The 21,441-nt window shown below is 37.0% G+C and overlaps 1 protein-coding gene across 3 annotated transcripts; it reads right to left on the bottom strand.

Annotated features, from left to right (window-relative positions):
• Positions 1 to 16,325: 16,325 nt before the first annotated feature.
• LOC110945016 (heterogeneous nuclear ribonucleoprotein 1) lies at positions 16,326 to 20,870 on the bottom strand. Of its 3 annotated transcripts, XM_022186657.2 has the most exons (6): positions 20,655 to 20,870; positions 20,483 to 20,574; positions 20,072 to 20,294; positions 18,450 to 19,650; positions 16,785 to 16,846; positions 16,348 to 16,634 (listed from the first exon to the last, which is right to left on the bottom strand). In XM_022186657.2, the coding sequence occupies exons 3-5, from the start codon at positions 20,291 to 20,293 to the stop codon at positions 16,833 to 16,835; spliced, it is 1,437 nt and encodes a 478-aa protein (XP_022042349.1). In that variant the 5' UTR covers position 20,294; positions 20,483 to 20,574; positions 20,655 to 20,870; the 3' UTR covers positions 16,348 to 16,634; positions 16,785 to 16,832. The 3 variants fall into 3 exon arrangements, with proteins under 3 accessions (XP_022042347.1, XP_022042355.1, XP_022042349.1); XM_022186655.2 differs by having other exon boundaries at positions 16,326 to 16,846; XM_022186663.2 differs by lacking the exon at positions 20,483 to 20,574 and having other exon boundaries at positions 16,326 to 16,846.
• Between the last annotated feature and the right edge of the window lie 571 nt (positions 20,871 to 21,441).

Genomic DNA, 21,441 nt, shown 5'->3' with positions numbered 1-21,441 from the left:
CGTCACACATTTTATTTTGGATCGTTTTTCACGTCCATTCGTGTTTCGTCGTAATTAACCGAATAACGTGACCGTACGACCAAGCGAAATGACATCCAAGATGTTTTCAAGCATATTTCACATTACCTATACTTTGGCATCATTGTAGAGCCCTGAAAATGGCTTAATGGGGCTTAAATGAGTCAAAAATGGCCTTAAATGCATGCAGGGACTAAATGTGTAAAATATCAAAACTTTGCTGAACTGATCTAAGGTCGCCGGCTGCGTAGGTTGGCCCTATCTCGTTCGCGGGGCGCGACCAATGCCCAGGTCTGCAGAAAATGGTTTTCTTCAAATTCAGCTGACGTTGTGGTTTTGGACATGGTTTAAACATACCATATACTGGTATTTAGGCTCCCCTAGTATTCAAATTCAGTGGGTAACACATGGAGGGCCAAGATTGAAGCTCAAAACCCGAGAAACGATCCTAATGGTTGTGGAAAATCTATAAATACTCATGATTTTTCATTCCACACGTGCTCATTCCTTTCATTTCTCTTCTCATCTTCCCTTGGCTGGTTGAAGGCTCCATTTCATCAGTTTTCTTTGTTCTTGATCAAGCATTGGACCTCTTGTAAGCTTCTTTCATGCTTTTTATGCATTTTAAGCATGAAAGTCAAACAGTGTTTGACTTTCTTCTTTGACCAGTCTTTGGTCAACACAAAGTTCGTTTGAACTTTGTAACGTGATCGTAATCATGATGGTCATAGTCCCTTGTGACTATACCTACTGATTACCACGTTAATTAGGCGTAGTGACGAGTCATAGTTTCGGTCAAAATATTCGTTTATGCGTATTTTGAAACGAAGCTATCTTTGGGTATCAAAACACTTTGTTTTGATATCAAACTTGTTTTCTAACTTAGTTAAGCAAGTTTTAACATGTTTAACTCGTCACTTTTAGTTTAGTGCTTATATAGGGTCATAAGATAAGCGGTCTAAACAACCGCCTAGACTTTCAAACCCGATCCGTTTAGTCGATCATTAGGATCCGACCAACCATATTTTGTGACCATAGTTGTATAGGGAATAACCTTCCGAGGTTATACCTTATGGTCACTTCGTTTAGTTAGTTGTATGATAGGTAGTTTATATGCCTTAGGAAAATGACCAAAATGCCCTTTTTACGCATAATTTCATTTTAAGCATATGTAACCTAAATTTTGACATCTAAATTGATTAGGAAATATTATTAGACATGTTAAGGCATATAATTCTTGTCATAGGACTAGTTAGGCGGTCCAAACGCGTTTTACGTGAACGACGCGTTAAAGTAGCGTAAGCTACCTAAACAAGTCGTAACGGGTCGTAAGCACTTAGGATAGGTTCCGATTTAGAATGTAGGCTTTGTTAAACCATATTACATGAGTTCCAATACTCATTTGGTTTACGAAACCTCATTTTATCCGATCTTCCGATTTAGGTCTGGTTTATTAACGTAGTTACCTATATTAGGTGCCGATTGATTCCGTGATCCTTCTAGCTTTGTTTGGTTGTTATTTCAAGACTTCTAAGCATTATCAAGTGAGTACATAGTCCCCTCTTTTACTATTTTCAAATATTCTGGGGTGAAACACATGTGCCTACTTGTTACTTTCTTGCCTTTCATGCTTTTATAACATATGCTTGCTATGTTCATTAGTACACATATAGTACATAATTTCATCTATGTTTATGCTATGTATGTTTAACTAACATGCTAGCACATTGATTTCATAAACACATTTGTTTCATATGTTTATTTTAGCATATGTACACGTTGATTTACATCACATTTTTGCTACGTATGTTCATTTATCTTACTTAGTACATTATTTTCACATAACATGCTTACATTTGGTATGACATTTGGTTTGTTTAATGGGTCATAAATACGTTCATTAACATTGATCACGCTGCTCGGTAGTATGTAGTGGTACCATAGGACTTGACAACTCCCATTCCTGAAATCCTAGGTTTATTTGGACGTAAGGAATGACAGAATCCGAAAACATATTGATAAACCTTTAACCTGTTAAGGGTTTGTCCTTCAGTCTCAAGGCTTAAATGTATGCGATAAACATTACTACATAAATGTTCTTATCAGTAAAGCATTGATTTTACAAAACACAACTTTTGACTTAAACTATGATTTATTCAAATACATTGTTTTGTACATTTTACATATGGTTTGAGTAGATACTTTTATTTGCCATACATGCTATTTGATTATACAAGGCATGATTTACATTTAACATTAGACATTGCTTACACATAAACATTTTGAAATTGGTTTAAACAAGACATTTTGGTGGTTATTTGGTAAATGATTTAAATAACGAGGCGACGTGTAATATGATAAAAGCATGGTGGATACGCCGCTGGTACTTACTATATATAAGTGCTTTTATGATATTACATATCGTAACATTATCTAAATCATTTCAACAAGACATGTTATATTTCATACAGATTCATTTTTATTTGGTTATTTATTTAACCATGCATTATTCTTTTATATCATCCGATTTCTTATCGATTTGCGTATGATTCATAAAAGAAAACATTTTTATAAGGTTCATGACTACTTTTTGTTAAACATTTTTTTAACCTACAAGTCATGAATCCTTCATCAATAAAACGTATGTATCTCACAGGCATTTTTATGTTGACGTACCTATTTTCACATGTGTTTTCAGGAGCTGATGCATAGGGTTGATCAAGATACACTTAGGCGGACTTGGGCCTTAGTGACAATAAAAGATGCAAGACTAGTTAATTATGTTATGTTTCCTTGTTTTTAAGACAATGTAACCTCTTTTAATTCAATAAAACAAAACTTCAATTACCATGTGTTGTGAAACAATGATTCAGTTACAACACTCCCCGACGTTTCTGCCGTGATTTGTTGTTTTACGCGGTCGGGGTGTGACAGCGAGGCTGCAGGTTATCTGATGGATTAATATCTGATGGTTTATTTTCAGTGAGTGTAGAGAGACTTGAGGGGGGAAAGAGCGAGTTGAGAGAGAGAGAGAGAGAGAAGGGGAGGAGGCGAAATCTGTACGTACCGAAATCTCCATGAACTACACTCATTTTACCTAAAGACTTCTGAAATCTAAGTTACAATTTAGGGTTCATGTTTGTATTTTAAGGGAAGAAGAAAAGAAATTATTTAAATGTTATCTTGAGAATGAAAACGGAAAATTCAAGTGTTACCACGAGAATGAAAATGGAAAAGTTAAAGGGATGGTCGGTGATGGAAGTTGGATTTGGTGGTGGTGGTTGTCAGTGGTGTGGTGGTGGGGTTTGGTTGAAGAGAGAAAGAGAGAGACGGAGAGAGAGAGAAAAAGCTGAGATAGATAGAAAGAGAAAGGGGTGAGGGTAAATATTAAGCTTTGTTCTAAATTTTAATTTAATTAAATTGGTGAAAAGACTAAACTACCCTTCTGTGATAGGATTTAATTGAAAATTTAAACCAAGTTAGTGGTAAAGGACGTAGGGTGTAATGGGTTTTACAAAAAAAAGTCTGTGACTGTAATTATTGAAGTTAAAAGCTATCCTTGGCAATCCGATATGACGAAAAGTGTAATTTACCGTAAAATATAAAGAAAAACATGTTGAAATCCAATACTTGCATGGCCCAAAAACAATTGTCCCTGTATGTGAACCAAAAATAATTTGCACCAAGCTTCTATAATCTAGCTCTTGACAAACAAGCCTACCAAAAAAGATATTTTGGTCGGTCCAATCATTTAACCCAACATGCGACATTAAGCTGACCGAATAAAACCTTGTCAGAATAACAAACAAGACCGGACATCATTCCAAATCAATCCATAATTCAACTGTCGGTAGATACATTACTTAGAATACCTCAAAACTCATAATCAATCGCCGGTGGAATTTTGCGAATGAAACCATGCATCACCATATATATCTTGTCAACATTATCTTAAAACGCCAATATCGGACCATAACATGAATAACCACCAATCAAGTAGTCAAAATCGAGAAACAATCCGAGAAGGTTGAAAATGGAATGGTCAAGGAGTATATATGAACCTGGGCGATAAAAACCCTTGCCACCAGTCACGTTCCACGCCTTAAAACCATGAAATCCAAACCCTTTTTCTTCCAAACAACAATCACATTCCATATTTCCACTTAAAACTGCAACCGAAACAGCCTAAGATCTTGATTTTACGTCTTCGACGGGTTTTCCAATGAAGATCCAAACAAACCGAAACTAAAATGAGCCGAGGCTCTCATCCCAAATGATAGTCCGTGTAGATCCGAATTTAGTCTCGGTTCAATAAATAATATAGAGATGGGTGAATTTGAGCCATAAACAAACTAATAAACAATCAAAATAAAAGATATTTTCATTGATTTGGATAAAGATATACAAAGATAATCATCCACCCCGGATGAGCTCCTACAGGGTGGTGGGTTACATATGTACACCTTACAAGTGTGTCTAGCATTCTATTTATAGTCCCTGAGCCTTGTCCTCCAAGAAAGTCATCCCTTTTTTGGAAAACCCCCTAATGCCTCTAAAACATACTAACTATTACAAATAAACTTGCTACCTCACACCAACAATTACATCGATAATAAGATCACCATAATTGATAACATCATTCTCCAATTTGACCCAATAGAAAGCGTTTTCGTAGAACCTTCCATAACAACTTGGAACGTGAGCCTTCCTGCAACGCTGGTCAAATTTCTAGAAAATAGAGAGAAATGCGTAGAAAAGTTACCGCCTTCAACAACTTCGTTAACCAATGCGAAAGTTGACCGAGCGGTGCAAGTGATGTTGATTTGCATATTGAGGCGCACAAATCCTACAAACAAGATAAAGGCCACACATTTACAATGGATCAAACCATCGCAAATTTTAAGGAAAAGCACAAAGTGGCATCTTGTCCCGCTTGAGGATATGCGTAGGCCACGCTCCAAATGGTCGAAGAGCGTATCGTCCACCGAAGTAGGTTCGGATGCATGGTCCCATTTTAATTTAAATTATTCAGATAATGAGTTTGAAATCCCAGATGAGCCGGTCCTAGAAGCTCGCCCTATGTGGTGGCTAGATCGTGCTAAAGCAAAAAACAAAGGCGTTGGATCGTCTTCGAGTCAAGTGGATCTCGAAGCCAAAATGGATATATTCAACGAGCATAATCCAATTTTTATCCCTAAAGCAACAAAAAACTAATGTGATCGATCTTATGGTGCTTTCGATGAAAGAGACGATATGGACGACCGTAAGTCCCGAAATGAGATCACAATGATATCACACAAGTTTGTTTGGTGGCGGAATCACACAAACAAACAATGATTTAAAAGAAAAGAGATGAAGAAGAAAGATTGTTGATTAGAATGCTTCAACTTGCATACAATAGTGTCTAATACAAGTTGCCAAAACAAGTAAATCCCACACTGGCTCCTAAATCCTCATTTACTATATATAGTAAGGTTTAGGGAGCATTTCCCCCTAAACCCTAGGCCCATAAGCTCCTAAGCCCAATCTAATGCACCACCTTCTAGAAGCTTGGTCCAATAACTAACCCATAAACCTTTAGGGCCTAACAATCTCCCCTTAGGTTTATTGGATTAGTGTTGATTCAGTTTGGAGGACCACTAGGCAACGAAGCAGCATCCGCAAACAAACAATTCCTGATCACATTACCAACCGCACTTGTCCATGATTTAGTGCATACCTTATACTGATCATTCGTGCATATTTGGCTTTGACCCAAGATCATGATATCCTCCTCGTGAATGCTCATGAGATCCAACGTGTTTGCTAATCGAATCGACTGTTCTTGTGTCACAATCACAACTTCAGCCAATTTGGGGTCGTATGCCTAGAATTGGAAGGTCTTAAGAATTCCTTTTCCAAATTTGCGGGCAACAGGAATTATCTTCTCTTTATCAGTTGGCAGCCATATGACAGTCTTTATCAGTGTGAGGATCGCGAACGCCATGAATTTTCTTCAAATACGATTCTGCCACCTTCATGTTCTGGAAGTTGTTCTTTACTTCCTTTTCAAGTTTAGCATGAAACGCCCAACCTCTGTCTATTTGATTTGGATCTGAATCGTAGTAAGGAGCACGTAACAAGCTTTGTAGAACAATCTTCGTCCACGTTTCAAATTGGGATTTCTTTTCTTCTTTGTATCGGCCGGTAGATAAGCGTTTAGGCCGGCTTCGTGTTCAGCATCGGTCGCGGCCCTTTCTTTAGCTGTTTGTTCACGACGTCCAACATTCACTTGATCATCATCTTTATCAACAAACTCGTTCCCGAACTTCTTTTCCAGCTTAGCTTTCAAATCATACACAACAGACATCAGCATACCCACATCACCTTGCAGTTGTTCTATAGTCTAATCTTTGCTTGATATTTGAGCTTGCAAGGATGAGATTTGTGCTTCTTTCAGGGCAGCATCTTGTTCAATACGAGCACTCTTTGCTGCAACTTCGCCACATCAACATCCATATCATCATCATTATCACCTTCCTCAATGAATTTTATCTTGTTGGTGGCAAAGCGCATGACTTCTTCATCATGCTCAGAGAAACCAACACCACTAGAACTACCCACATCGAACCTGATGCCACTTGAGCTTTTTGGTTATGATTGGGAAGTTGTTTCAGGTAGATCGAACTCAAAATCAAAATCGAAGTCTTGTGTGTTTATTTCTTGAGTAGCAACAGTGATTGGTGGATCAGTTTGCATAGTAGGCTCTGGTTCTGTACTTGGGCATGTTGGATGTGTATCAGGAGTTGTTTTGGTTCTTTGTCTTTTGTTGGAAGCTTGCTCAGTATCTTCTGTTGTAAAATCTTCACCATGAGCAATAGGTATAGAAGGAGGGTTTTCGACACTATCCTTTAACGATTCAATTAGGGCTTGAAGCTTTTCTACAGTCAATAACGTTGCTTCTCTAACAGGTTCTTCTGTTTCCTCATACCCAATAACCTCCACGTTATTGTCATCATTAGATTCTTCTTCGTCATTGACTAATACTTATGTTTCAACTTCAGCTTTAGCACCAACATTTATGTGTTGCACATCATGTTCTTCTACAACTGTGGCATTCAAAGGTTGAGGTGCTGGCACTATTGGTCCAAACTTCCTGTGCTTTTTAAGCGGAATCCTTCCAATGAAGTTGTGTCTCTTCGCTTCCCGTTCTTTGCATGCATTCTCGAAACATCCTGGACCATAGGCTTCAAGTTTAAATGGTTCGTGCTCTTGACCAGTTCTGAGTGTTTAGCATCTAGAATCATCCAGATGAATCTGGGATACAACATGAAGAATTTCTTCATCGGATTCTCTAGCATCTTCTTCATATTATCAAAAATAAAGGCCAAAAAGTTGTAATCCCAATTGTTGACAAGCGCGACTAATACCAATGCTTGAATTTGATTTAATTGATCGAGTCCACCCTTGTTTTCGGCAATGCACTGTAGAAAGATGTGTACAAGAAGTCTCCAGTACGGCGGGAACAACTTCTTGAGAACGGTTGGATAGTGTTCCTAGAAGCTCATTCTGCCTAACGCGTTCACAACACTATCTCGTGCGAATGAGGTAGGATGATTTGGCTGATCTCCGAACTTTAGAACTTCCCAAACTATCGCTTTGGTAACTATTATTTCCTTTCTATGCACCTTCGCATCGATGGAACCTTCACCATTTGCACATCTCCTGTTAACTTTGGCAGATAGCCAGAAGACCTTGATGCAGTCGTGACAGATGATTGGATTTGTCTTCAGGGTGTGCGTGATCCTCCAATCGTTAAGGCCGACAATCAAAGAATTGAAAAGTTCAAAGTATTCGGCAGGCGGATCCGAAAGATATCCAACTTGGTTGTAAAAAAGCTCCACTTCCAACGGACGTTGATCGGCCATAGCTTGCATTATTTTCTACACAAGATTTAATACGTTTAGTATATTGATGAAAGTTAAGTTTAGTTGAAAAATTGACGAGTCAGCAAAAGTCAACGAGTCAACAGTTCAACACAAGCTAACTTGTCAAACAAGTCAAGGGGTCAAAACTGAAAGATCAAGGTCAAAAGGGTCAAATTCAACTTGAAATGTTTGGGGGTCAAATTCAGGGGTTCAACTGATCTCGGATGAACCTTTGGTACTGTTTCGGATTGACCTTGTCAGTCATCCGAGACAGTCTGACAACTCGAATGTCAGATCTCGGAAGATTATCCGAGATGCACACTATAATCCGAGATGCAAGTTATTGCCTTGAAGTTCATCCGAGATCCATCCGAGAAGCATAGGAACCTTTATCTGATATGGTAGTCTGAGAAGGCAGTCCGAGAGAGATTCTGAGATAATCCAAGATGCAAGGGAATGAAAGTAGTCTGAGATGTGAACCTCGAATCAAAGAATTACTATTTATAGGCATCTTGGATTGGGCCAATGGTTCATGGGCCAGGCCCATCTCGGAACAGGGGTCCGAGACATATCCGAGATGGGTGGGCCTGATCTGTGTTGTGATGTTTTATCCGAACCAGTGGGCCCCATCCAAACTTGTAGGCCAGTTTATTATTTTAATATTTTACTTTTTCAAAACAGAAAACATCTTTCTCAAAGTCAACGATCCAACCAACCGAGCAACCTTTTTGTTTAGAAAAATCATAAAACAATAAAATAATAATATCAAAAGGGTAATATTGGGAGGAACTGCCACGGGATCAAATCGTTCTCGAACTGATTAAGGAACACTTTTCTGCTCGTGCTTACTTGGACTGGTCCATGTGATTGTTGATATGTTTGTCCTCTTAAATCTAACGCTCAACCTTCAACTTTCAACCTCGTGATACGCTTAAGGTTGAGTTATACTATGACATCCGTGTGTCCCATACCAAGACATGCCCCCATGATCAAGGTAAGCACAACGATTCATCGTAGCAAGTGAGTATACCAAGTCCATCCTTTTGTTTTTACAACGCCAGACTTTCTGGTAAACAGGTCAGTACTTTCGTACAATAGAGTGACCAATAAAGTCTGATAAAGGCTAGGAAAATACCTTTTTCGGTACGAATTTGGCTTTAGAAGCAAACGAAATTTTCTTTTTGTGAGATTTTCGTCCGTTTAAGGTTTTGGCCCTTTTTGTGGCTATTTTAAGATATCCTGACTGTGCCTAGGTCTGCATATAATCTGGATGAAACAGAATGACAATCCTGATATCCCAGATGACTCATCAGTATAAACACCTGAAACTTCAAATGTTGGCTAGCTATCGACGCGGGATTTAAGACCATGAAATCATACGTCGTTGGTCTGTTACCCACGCGATGGATAGTCGTTATGTTTATATCACTTTGTATCTCTTTGCTTTTGAGGGTTAGACCTATCAACACATCGCAATAGATCCTCGTCTTTTCAGCTTTGTTACCTTACATGTGTTAATCAAATTCTTTAGCTCGAAGATTTATTTCACTTCCCGGCAAATATTTCTCCCCCTAAATTTGTGCAAAAGTAGTATACTTTATGCTCAAATTACTTATTTATTTACCTTATCATAAAAACCCTGGTTTTATTTTTGTTAGCTCAGTCGGTGAAACGCATTATTTTCAAAAGACCCACAAGCACATTGAATCTCGAAATGCTGACAGGTTTTGTAAAAAAAGATCCGTTGTATTAGCATCAGTGTGGATCTATTCAAGTTTAATCAAGCCTCTGTCATAGCAATCTCGAATAAAGTGCACCTTGATATCAATGTGCTTGTTTTAGACTGAAAGGCATGGTTTTTGATAATATGGATAGCGGCATCATTATCACAATAAATAGTAGTGTTTAGATAAGTCAAACCATAATCGTCGGGCTGGTGTTGCATCCAAAGAACCTAGGAGCAGCAGGCAGATGCTGCAACATACTCTTCTTCCGTTATGGAAAGAGACACAGTCTGTTGCTTCTTGCACTGCCATGAGATGAGTATGTCTCCCAAGAATTGGCATCCAGCTGATGTAGATTTTCTATCCCTGTCCGTCCCTCCAAAGTTGCTGTCAGAAAAAGCAAATAGATCAATGTTCGAATCTCATGGATACCAGAGTCCGAGTCTAGGAGCTCCTTTCAGATATCAAAAAATTCGTTTAACAACAGTGAGATGAGATAGTTTTGGATTAGCCTGATAACGAGCACATTGACAGACGACAAACATAATGTCTGGCCGACTTGTAGTCAAGTACATAAATGAACCAATCATGGATCGATACAGAGTCTGATTAACTGGGCTTCCTTCAGCATCCTCATTCAGTAACGACCGTTCTGCAAAGGGGGAGTCCATAGGCTTTGAGTCTGTCATGTCGAACTTTGCAAGAACGTCGCGAACATATTTGCTTTGATGAATCAAGATCCCTTGATTTCTTTGACAAACTTGCAAGCCAAGAAACATTTTCATCTCACCTTACGAGCTTATTCCGAACTTCTTTTTCATCGCCTCTTCGAACTCCTTACAAAGAACATCATTGGTTGACCCGAAAATAATGTCGTCAATGTAGATCTGAACAAGGATAAAGTCCTTGTCAACATATTTGATGAACAACGTTTGATCTATTGTCCCCCAAGTATATCCATGAGCAAGTAGATGCTCTGTTAAAGTTGTATACCATGCCCAAGGTGGTTGGTGTAACCCGTACAAACCTTTGTCTAGCTTGTAGGCATAGCCTGGTTTCTCTGAATCAATGAACCCATGGGGTTGAGCAACATAAATTTCTTCCTTGACCTTCCTGTACAGAAATGTCGTCTTGAAATCCATCTAGTAAACTGTAAATCCCATGAAAGATGCATATGCCAATAAAATGCGAATAGCCTCTAGACGCGCCACTGGTGCATACACTTCATCCTAATCCAAACCTTCAACCTGCTTGAAACCTTAGACCACCAATCATGATTTTTTCCTTACAATTACTCCAGTATCATCTTGTTTGTTTCTAAACACCCATCGCGTTCCAAGAGCACGTTTTCCTTCAGGTAGCTTCTCTAACTTCCAATCTTTCAAACTGATTGAGCTCTTTATGCATTGCATCGACCTATCCTGGTTCCTGCAAATCAACATTAATGTTTTTAGGCTCAATCTGTGAAATGAAGCATGAGTACAAACATGTGTTAATGTCTCCTGATTTGTTGCGGGTTTGAACACCAGCAGTCATAGTGCCAATAACATTCTCAATTGGGTGACTTCTCTGAACACGCTATGGAATTGCTATAGCAAGAACTTGCAAGTTTGTCTGCAGGTTGGAGAAACTTCTTGACACTATCCTAGACTGCACCCCCTCATTTGATGAAGTAGCAGTGCTGCAGTGTTGATCATCGGTGGATCTACAATGCAATCTGATGGAATCGGCTCCTGAAACCCGGACTGAGCAACATAAGCTCAAGTCCAGACTACTACACAAGTAACATAAACTCAGGCTAGGTAAACACCTATGTCCAGACTACTTAACTAACACAAACTAGGATTAAGGAACTACATACCCTAATCCTAACATACATAAACTCGGACAACTATATAAATTCGGACAGGCTTATAAGTTTACTACAAGTTACATTTAAGACCCTTAACTTATGGAAATTCAGCACTTATCACACAAGTGTATTTACACCCATGTATCTTTATATAGACATGTGTGTTACTCATGGGATGCATGAGTCTTGCGTATGAGTGTTTACATTATCAAAATATTATCTAACACTCACAATACACTACCCTATTACATATAAACCCCAGACTTAGACGTAGGCATTAGACATACATATACCAACAAGACGTATCTGAACTTAATCATAGATATTAACTGTATAATACTGATACTAGGATCGGATTAGCACTGCTATTTCATAGTTCATTATTGTGATTTGTGCATGTATTATCATGTGAGTTTCACATCCCCTCATTTACTGTTTTGATACGTTTAGGGGAAAGTCATATTTTATACACGTGTGCACATGAAAACTTTTTTTATGCGAATTATCTAAGTAGACACCTAACATTTTAAAATCCCCACATATATGCAAGTTCTTATACAATGCCGGTGAATATTGTCGATAGTACTATTTGGCCCAACAAGCCTAAGCCGCATTACAATACTTAAACTGCTTTATGCTGAATGCACAGAAACACGGTGGCACATATTCACAACATGCTATGATATGTTAGGCATAGCTACATGGGGTGTTTGTTATTTGTTTGTGTGGTTGGTGTTGGCCACAGTGATTGAATACATGTCACGACGTAACTTGTAACTTGGTATAATTACATCGCATGTGCAACAAACTATTTTCAAACTCGTTTTCTAAAAATAAATAAACTTTCGAAACTCACAAACTATTATTGTTGACGTTTTCTTTCAAACATTTTTCAGGTAAACAGGAAAGTATGTGATGAATACGTGTTGAATGCTGTCAAATTTTGCTTTCGGGTATTATGTACATAGGCGCATGTTGGCTATAGGAATAAATGGTACGCGGGAACAAGCTGTTGTACATACCCGTTGTGTGTAAAAACGATGTAATATATTAGTGTGTAATAACAACGTAACATATTGTTTAATTAATGGTATAATAGAGTATCTTATAAACACTTCGCTTGTACCATAGGTGTCTGTTGCATGCCCTTATTACTTCCGCTGCTAGTCTAGGTGTGACAATTTTTCACCACTCAAATTTACAAAACAATGCACACACAACAAATCAAATTTTTAATCCATGGACAAACAAAATTATGTGTCAGTTCAAGCAACAAAAACCACAAAATCCTAAGGAGTCAATTAGAACACAAGATGGTGAGGTTCGAACACACGAGGGAGAGGTTTGAACACACAAGGGAGAGGTTCGAACACACGAGGCGTTGGTTCGAGCACTAGAAAGAGCAGTTCAAACACACGAGGGGGTGGTCAAGCGGTTCGATGTTTGGTGGTGACGTTATACACCTTTTTTACACAACCATGCCAACCACAATTTTTTTCGCAACAATTCTCACCACAATTTTTTTCGCAACCTAATGCTCCTATTATGGTTGCACCCGGTCGACTCAATTTCTCTCAAGAAGCGGTGTCTTCATTCGATCTGTTTGATATGTATAGAAGTCAACGTCAATGTCCTCGCGTGATAATGTGGAACGAACACCTCCGATTTGTGAATACCTTGATGATGTAGATTATGTGCTAGACACGCATTTAGAAGCTAATTTGGAAGACATGCACGTCCAAGATAAGGTTGTGAAGAAGTTGAAGGAAACAAAACTAAATTTAGTAATCGAGTCGATCGTCTAGAATGGTCAAGCGAGGAAGAAGTAGCTTTAGCTAAAGCATATGTTCATTGCACTACAAACATGGAAAAAAGAAATCAACAAAAAGGAAAAAGTTTGTGGAAAGTTCTGCTTAAACACTTCAATGAACTCTTGGGCATCTCCAGTCAACTAAATTCAAAATGGATGACGATGTTGACTCAAATGAATTGGTTTAACAGGTTTTGGATATAAATGATACCATTTATATTTTTAATTCTATAGGGACGTCTACAAAAAGTGGTTGCGCCAATATAGATGTTATGATTATGAATAAGGCGTTAGGTGATTTCCGGAAAAGATACAAGACCGGTTTTAAGCACGTTGATGCATGGGGGGATTGTAAAACAACATGCAAAATGGAGAAGGTCTCGTTGATGAATAAAGAGCCCGGTTGTAGTTCTAACAAGTAAAGAAAGTCATCGGAATCCAACAACTACAATAGGGGTTCATCGATGATGCATTCATATCTAGTAGGCCGGATTTAGATTTGAACGAAGAAATCAGACCTACTCAACCAAAGCGGAAAGATAAGAGATTCGTCAAGTCGTCAAGAAAAAAATGTTTTGGACGACAAATTAGAGTCGTATATGTCAAGGAAAGAAGCAGCGCTTAAGGAGTTTGACGTTTGACCGGGACTTTGAGTAGTTTACTCAGCCTCATGATCATCTCCGTGGTCGGCTAAGGAAAATTGCTATACAACGTAACGAAATAGCCGAAACATTTGGTTGGCCGACGTATGAGATAAATGAATGAAGTTTTTTAATTAAATTATCGTATTTTGTTTATTTTTTTAGTTTGAATTATCTATTATATATATTTTTAAAGAAAGTATAATTTAGCTCTCTTAATTTGTTGAATTTTTTTTATTTAAAAAACAAAAAAAAAAGTTAAAGAGTAGAGTAGTTGAAGGAGTGCCGCTAGGAGTTAGATTATTGTTTTATGCATGATACAAAATATATATTTCTAATACTTGTGTTTTAAAACAACATACAAACAGCCATCACACTTGTGTTATATCCGTATTAATATCACAAACTTAACTTTATCAACTTCGTATGACATTTAATACTAAAATTAAGATAACTATGATTCTTGTAATGATTCACACGACTAAAGAGGAACGTAAGATTATAAGAAACAAAAACGCTTCTTATTTCTTAGATGAACACTTCAAAGAGGAATGTATAACTTGTAACTGTAGAGCAAAAACACTTCGCATATTTATAATATGTTATTGTATACGAGACTGTGTACCACTGTAGAGGGATACACAATAGTTCTTACGTTATACATGTTTTACAGTTTAGTTACTAAATATGATTGATTTCCAGATCAATTTTTGTAGAATATGTAAACCACAGGGACTATCCATGTAACATATCCCACCATCAATGTAATTTAAATGATTATAAGACTGCATGTTGTGTGATAAAGCCCCTGACGCCACATTAGCGCCACGTAGGTTTTAGGGCAACAATGACGTCATCCTTTAACATTGACGGTGTGGAATAAAACCCTTTAAAGCCACGTTTAAATATATATAAAAAAAGTTCTAAATAGAAGAAATTTGATTGGTGTTGGAAAAGTGGGGCCCCAAGTCAACCCTTTAGCGCTCGTTATATGCATAACGAAGCCACCCGTAGTACCCCTCCATATCGCCCCCGTAGCAATCAATGGCGGACTAGGCATTATTTTCTGAGGGTGCGAATGAGGCGTTCAACCAAACTTTCAAGGGGTTCGATCGAGATTTTTACCTATAAAAACACTATTTTTTAAGGGGGGCGCCCTCTCACACTCGCCCCTTGGATCGACCTCTAGTAGCGATTTTTGAGGCTCTATAAGGCTAAAAGGTATGGGGAGCATGGGTTGGGTCATTAATGCCACATAGGACCATCAATGGATTGCTACACCATACCCTTGCTTCATCCACCATGGTTGGCATGGATTAAACCATAGCAACCATGAGCCTACTTTCCTTTTTCAATATTTCATTTTCCTTTTCCACAAAAGTAAACTAAAAATAGTGGTTTGGGTCATGACCACACCCTTAGGGTAGTGGTTTTGGATGATGGATTAGAAGTGAGTGACATGACGCCGATGTAGAGGATCATGGTGACCATAAGGGTCATGACCACACCCTATAGCCTAAAGGTGATGTGACAAGGGGTTTGAGCCCATACCGGGCGATCTAATAGAACAAAAAATGATATATGAATTATTCTTTTAAGGAATATGAGCCCCTCAATTTGGAAAATAATAAAAAATAGAGGCATAAACCTATTTTAGTAAATGGACCACCAAAAATTGTTGGAAAACGATTGAAAGGCTTGTGTTTGGATAAGGGTCAACATAACCCATCTATTCCTAATTCTGTAATCTTACTGACACCTGCTTGCATTTTTGCAAAACAAAGATAAGGGTCCTCCATGTAAATGTTTGGTTTATACATGAGAACTGATTTTTACACAATTAAAAACCAGTTTCTAAAATTTATCTTTGTAAGCAAATACAATGGTTACGCATATTCTAAACCGAACTGGTAACTATAGTAAATTTGCGTGAGTTTAAATCCTTGCAAATGAAAGGTTAGACAGTATTTTACTGTAAAAAAATTATTGTTAAAAAAGGTGATAGAAAGGACATACCAAATTGGTCGAGTTAGATTGGTCAGCAGAATCACATGATTTTTTATTTCCAAAGTTCAAGTGTTTGAACCAATTCCTTTATTTCTTTAAAATCTTTAGATTATATTAAAATTGTTAAAATGATATTATTTGTCAATTAAATATCCGGTTTCAAATTTTCAACCGTTGAAAACCAAACAATATAAATCTAAAATCGGCTAATTTGCTACGATTTAAATTGTTTGATCAGTTTTCAACGGTTTATGAAACTCTAATAATATGCAAGCAAAGAGAGAGATGATGAAACACATGATAGGTTCCCTACAATGTACCATGCTTTAAAACAGATGCAAGCAGGAAAAAAACATTCTTAAAAAATATAAACAAATGTACTATAATATATAGTAATTTCATTGTAGTAAATGGGATCCCAATTTAGCATCCAACAAGAGTGTTTCACACCAATCATTTCATACAAATCTAATCAACAACAGAAACCCAACATGGGTAATGGAAGAAAAGACCACATACCTTGCAAAAACTACACTTTTCTGGGCTTGACATATGAAAGTTTAAAAACAACAAATATCAATTAAAAATTTAAAAAAAAAAAAAAAAAAGTTTCAATTTTTTTCTTCTTTTCCATATATATCTTGATGTCACCATCAGTAATGACACCAACTATATCTGCAAATCCAAGTTTCACATCTCATATGAACTCACAATTTAAAAAAAAGCCTATGTTGAAAACCGAATCGTATAATATGTTCTATAAAACAGGTGCTTCGATTAGCTCTAACGAAATGTACGCGTACTGTGTTCTAAAAACTGATGTACCTTTTCAGCGGGTGTGTATTAACCGAATTCACAAAATCATTCAATCTCCTATGCAGCGATTCCTGAAATGAGATATCAAAGCAAAATGAGATACCAAACGTGTTTATGATGCATCAACAGTTATACTAGACTTTAAAAAATAGCTTTATTCACTTGTACCCGTCCGTCTACCCAACACCGATTGTTTGTGATCACAACCGGGTCAAAGTAACCAAGGTTCTATAGCATTTTGTTATATATATATTGACATATATATATATATATATATACATAGAGAGAGAGAGAGAGAGAGAGTATATCGTACAATATGCCTTAACGTACATTGCGTACGCGATGGCAAAATCGCACGTTATGTTACAAAAAAATGAAAATCGCATGTTTCAAGAATCCTGGAAATCGCATGGGCATAAGGAAAAAAGGGAATTGCATGTTAATAAATAGCCTAAAATCGCATGTACAAGATTTTGTTGAAATCGCATGTGATAAACGAAAAGGGAAATCGCATGTTATAAACCCAATTCAAATGTTGATAATGCATCGCGTACGCAATGTACGTTAAGGCAGTTTGTACGTTAACCGGCCTCTATATATATATATATGCAAATCAAACATTAAGATAGAAACTTTTTTTACATATACATACAACATCAAATAACAGTTTTACAATAACTAATTAATTATGGCTAAAATTATAATATTTAATGTAAAAATTAGCAATACCGTAAAAAGTAAAAACCAACTAACTCATTTTCCGGAAAACACCCTCAACCCAATTTTGGCATATTAAAGTCCAAAACTTCTTTAATTCACACCTCTTTGTGAAATTTTAACAAAAAGTTTACCCCTTAAACGGGTTATTTTTAACTTGTTTTTTTATCTATATAAAATAATATGCATTTTTATTTAAAGCGGTTACAACTGATGAAGCGGCGTTCCACATTCACGTCATAAGGCTATCTACATAGTCTCCACATAGGTACTTATCGTGTCAGAAAGCGACATATTTAAAAAGTTTCACAAGTGCCTGCCAAAATTGGGTTGAGGGTTTTCATGCAAAATGAGAAAGTATGTTGGCTTTTTTACGGTATAATTCTCTTTAAAACTGAAGAAAATATATGTAATAACAGGACTATATATGTTAAGAAAATATAACCAGCTTAAATAGTTTTTAATGACCCAAACCAGACACAAAACCGAACTTCAATGACTCAGTGGGACAAAAAATGATAAGTTGTCCATTTGAGACGAATGAAAAGGTACATTGGCATTCTACGTAGAAAAACCGAATAAAGAAACATTCTAGATGCAAATTAATACTGTCTTAATTTTGCAGAAATGGTAAGCTTAATAACATTTGACAATGTTCAATCTATAATAAACTATGAGATAAATTCTTGCATTTATTGGTCTGGTGTTGCAATTTTATGGTCCATACTCTATTCGTATATCTTCCATTAATTCTTGTCTACATATGGATGGCTGTATAGAGTAAATAATATATTATGAATGAATCAAGAAAAAATATTAAAAATGAAAAATGATCGGTATCCTATTAGTATATAACTTATATTTCCATCAGTAGATTCAAATATTGGTATGCATACGGGCATCAACATATTCGTATAACATCTAACATAAAATAGGAAAAATTACCAAAAAGCATACCTCTATTTGATCTATTTGCGACGCTATAACCGACATAACCAACTGAGTTTTTGGGTATACCATCAGAAGCTCCACTTCCAAGATTATAACCAAATAAATCAGATACTTCCAGATCAGGAGACGATGCCCGCCAAGTAGAGTCCGCATAAAACGAATCACCACCACCACTGCCAGCAGCAGCAGTACTACCACCACCACCACCAAACATGTTATCACCGTCGTCAATCACACCGTACGAATAGGCAGGATCAACGCTACTCCCATTGTTCCTCCTATACCCAATAGCACTCTCTTCATTGCCATAGTTAAGATTACCACTAATGAAACCTGCATTACCGCCACCTTGACCCGCATTGGAATTACCCCAAATCGCTCCAAGCCCGTCAGAACCATTTCCAGCAGCCAAAAAGTTGTTCAAATTCGACGAATTCGCATTAAAACTTTGGCTCCCGTTTCCCCACATGTTATTATTACTCGAGTTCAAAACTAACGCATTTCCACCGCCACCATTACTGCTACCATTACCGCCACCCATGCCATACCCGATCGGATCGGCATACCTGTTTGAAGTCACACCATACATCGGGTTGATCGCACGCCCATATCCAAGATTAGATCCAAAACTTCCGTTTCCGCCATAGTTTAAACCGAAAATCGAATCGGAATTTAATCCCAAATTATAACTAGATGGACTAAACGGTGGATAACCGGTTCTACCAGCAGAAACCGGGCTAAATCTACCGTCCATTCGTGCACCATAACCGGGACTATTATACCCCTGACCTAAACCATAGTTAAGGAAACTATTAGCTCTACTTAAACCGTAATTAAATCCACTTATCTGACTCCTGTTAGGACCGGGGGATGATTCTTTCGGAACCGCGCGTTTGACTTCCACCATTTTACCATTCAGTTCATGAAAAGTTTTCTGCAACGCTTTATCAACGGATTCCTCTGATTCATAAGTGATGAATCCGAATCCTCGAGGCCTTTGTGTGTTGTGATCGTACATAACCACAACATCAGTTATCATCCCAAATTGTTCGAAATAGTTTTTGAAATCGTTTTCGGTGACGGAGGATGCTAAACCTCCAACGAAGATCTTTTTTGTGCGAGTGGGACCCGGTGAGCCTTGCACGCTGCCACTGCTACGGTTAAGGATCTGCTGATCGTCCCTTGGAACAGCCTTCTTTGCTTCTACCTGAAGATCAAAATACGAGCCAATGCTTCGGTCAGTTTCATCTGATCAGCTGTACATTTTGAAAGTGATTATGTGATGTAAAGATTGAAAACATAGTAGAGAAAGGCGCAAAAAACGACGCAAATTAAGGCGAAATTCTGCAAAAGAACTGATATGAACAGGTCTGAAAAAAGCTAAAACTGGTCTGAAACATCTATAATTGGCCTGCAACCAGCATAAAACGGCTAAAAATGGTGTGTTTGAATTGTGCTACTTTGCGCCTTAAGCGCGCATAGCACCTTCGACTACTATGATCGAGAATCAGATAATCAATTGCAATGCAATAGTTTTAGTAGATTAACAATAAATATAATTAATCAAATTTAAACTTTATATGATGAGATTATAACAACAAAGTATGATTAAGCATATAACAACTTACACTTCTACCATCTATCATATGTTTTTCCTTCACAACTTTTTCAGCAACAGCAGGGTCAGAAAACACAACAAACCCAAACCCACGAGCACGGCCCGTGGTTCGATCCTTCATTATAACCGCTTCAATCACTTCACCAAACGTTTGAAAATACTCCTTCAAGCGTTCTTCATTGGTGTCCCATGAAATCCCACCAATGAACAGCTTCCCACTCTCCATTTCCATCCTGTACAATCAAAATCACCAACAAATTCAACCAAAATTCAAACACAAACCCGACACACAGATCTCATCAAAACCATATACAAAAAATCAAATAAAAAAACACAGGTCAGATTCAGTCAGTCCTTTTATCAAACACCTTGCCTACATAACGCCTACACAACAATCCCAAATTCAACAACCAATAATTACCAGAAATTCAAACGGATTGCTTGTAACTGCAAACACAAGTAACAAAAGGGTACTCTTAGATTCAATCAAAAAGCATCGGATCTCCAATTCTCCTACAAAAGATTACAAAGTATAAATTGATAACGAAATATGAAGAATCAACAACCCATGATTGTCAGAGTCATAATTTTACCAAAAAGATTGGAAATCTAAGATCTGATTGGAGAACCCAATTGAGTGATGATGAATACTAAGTTATTTAAGGGGTGTTAGATGGTGAGAAAAATAGAAGATTGATGTGTAATAACAATGGCGATTGAGATTGCAGAGAAAGGGTGTTTAGCTGTCTCGTCTAAAGAAAATGTATGAAGCCGAAGACTAGGGGATGGAACGAGGAAACCAAGGGTGACTACTGCAATGTTTTAAATTAACATGATTTTCTAACAATTTCTACAACATGTGAATATTCGAATGTTTTTTTTTTTTTTTTCAATTTCATTTATTTTATCATATTATAATTCGTATATCACATTGGTTGAATAAAGAAAATATTAAGTAGGCTTTTAACACTATTTTTTAGAATTTTTAAGATAAATATAACACAACCTGCATTTTGAAAGATTTAAATCTCGTAATCTTTGGTTGTTAGATAGTTACCGTGACATGCCATGCTTTACTGGCAGGCATGCATGCGTTACGTGACGGGATAACACATTTATTTCATATTGTAGTTGATTGGCTTTGAAAATCTAAACTAGAGAAAACGTATTTAAGAATGATATATTTGGAAATAATGAAAAGAAATGTTATTGTAGAACCGCAGGTTAAAAAATAATAAAAAATTAAATTAGAATTATATTATAAATCGTGTTGTAAAAATGTAGGTTAAGAATAATGAATAAAAGAAATTTACAATTAAATTAAAATTAAGTTATAAATAAAAAAATAAAATTTATGTCATTAATTACGGATTAATAGTG

The sequence above is a fragment of the Helianthus annuus genome, chromosome 1 (genome assembly GCF_002127325.2).
Source record: "Helianthus annuus cultivar XRQ/B chromosome 1, HanXRQr2.0-SUNRISE, whole genome shotgun sequence".
Taxonomy (NCBI): domain Eukaryota; kingdom Viridiplantae; phylum Streptophyta; class Magnoliopsida; order Asterales; family Asteraceae; genus Helianthus; species Helianthus annuus.
The sequence above is the reverse complement of the archived record's forward strand: the minus strand, read 5'-3'. Positions and strand labels throughout refer to the sequence as shown.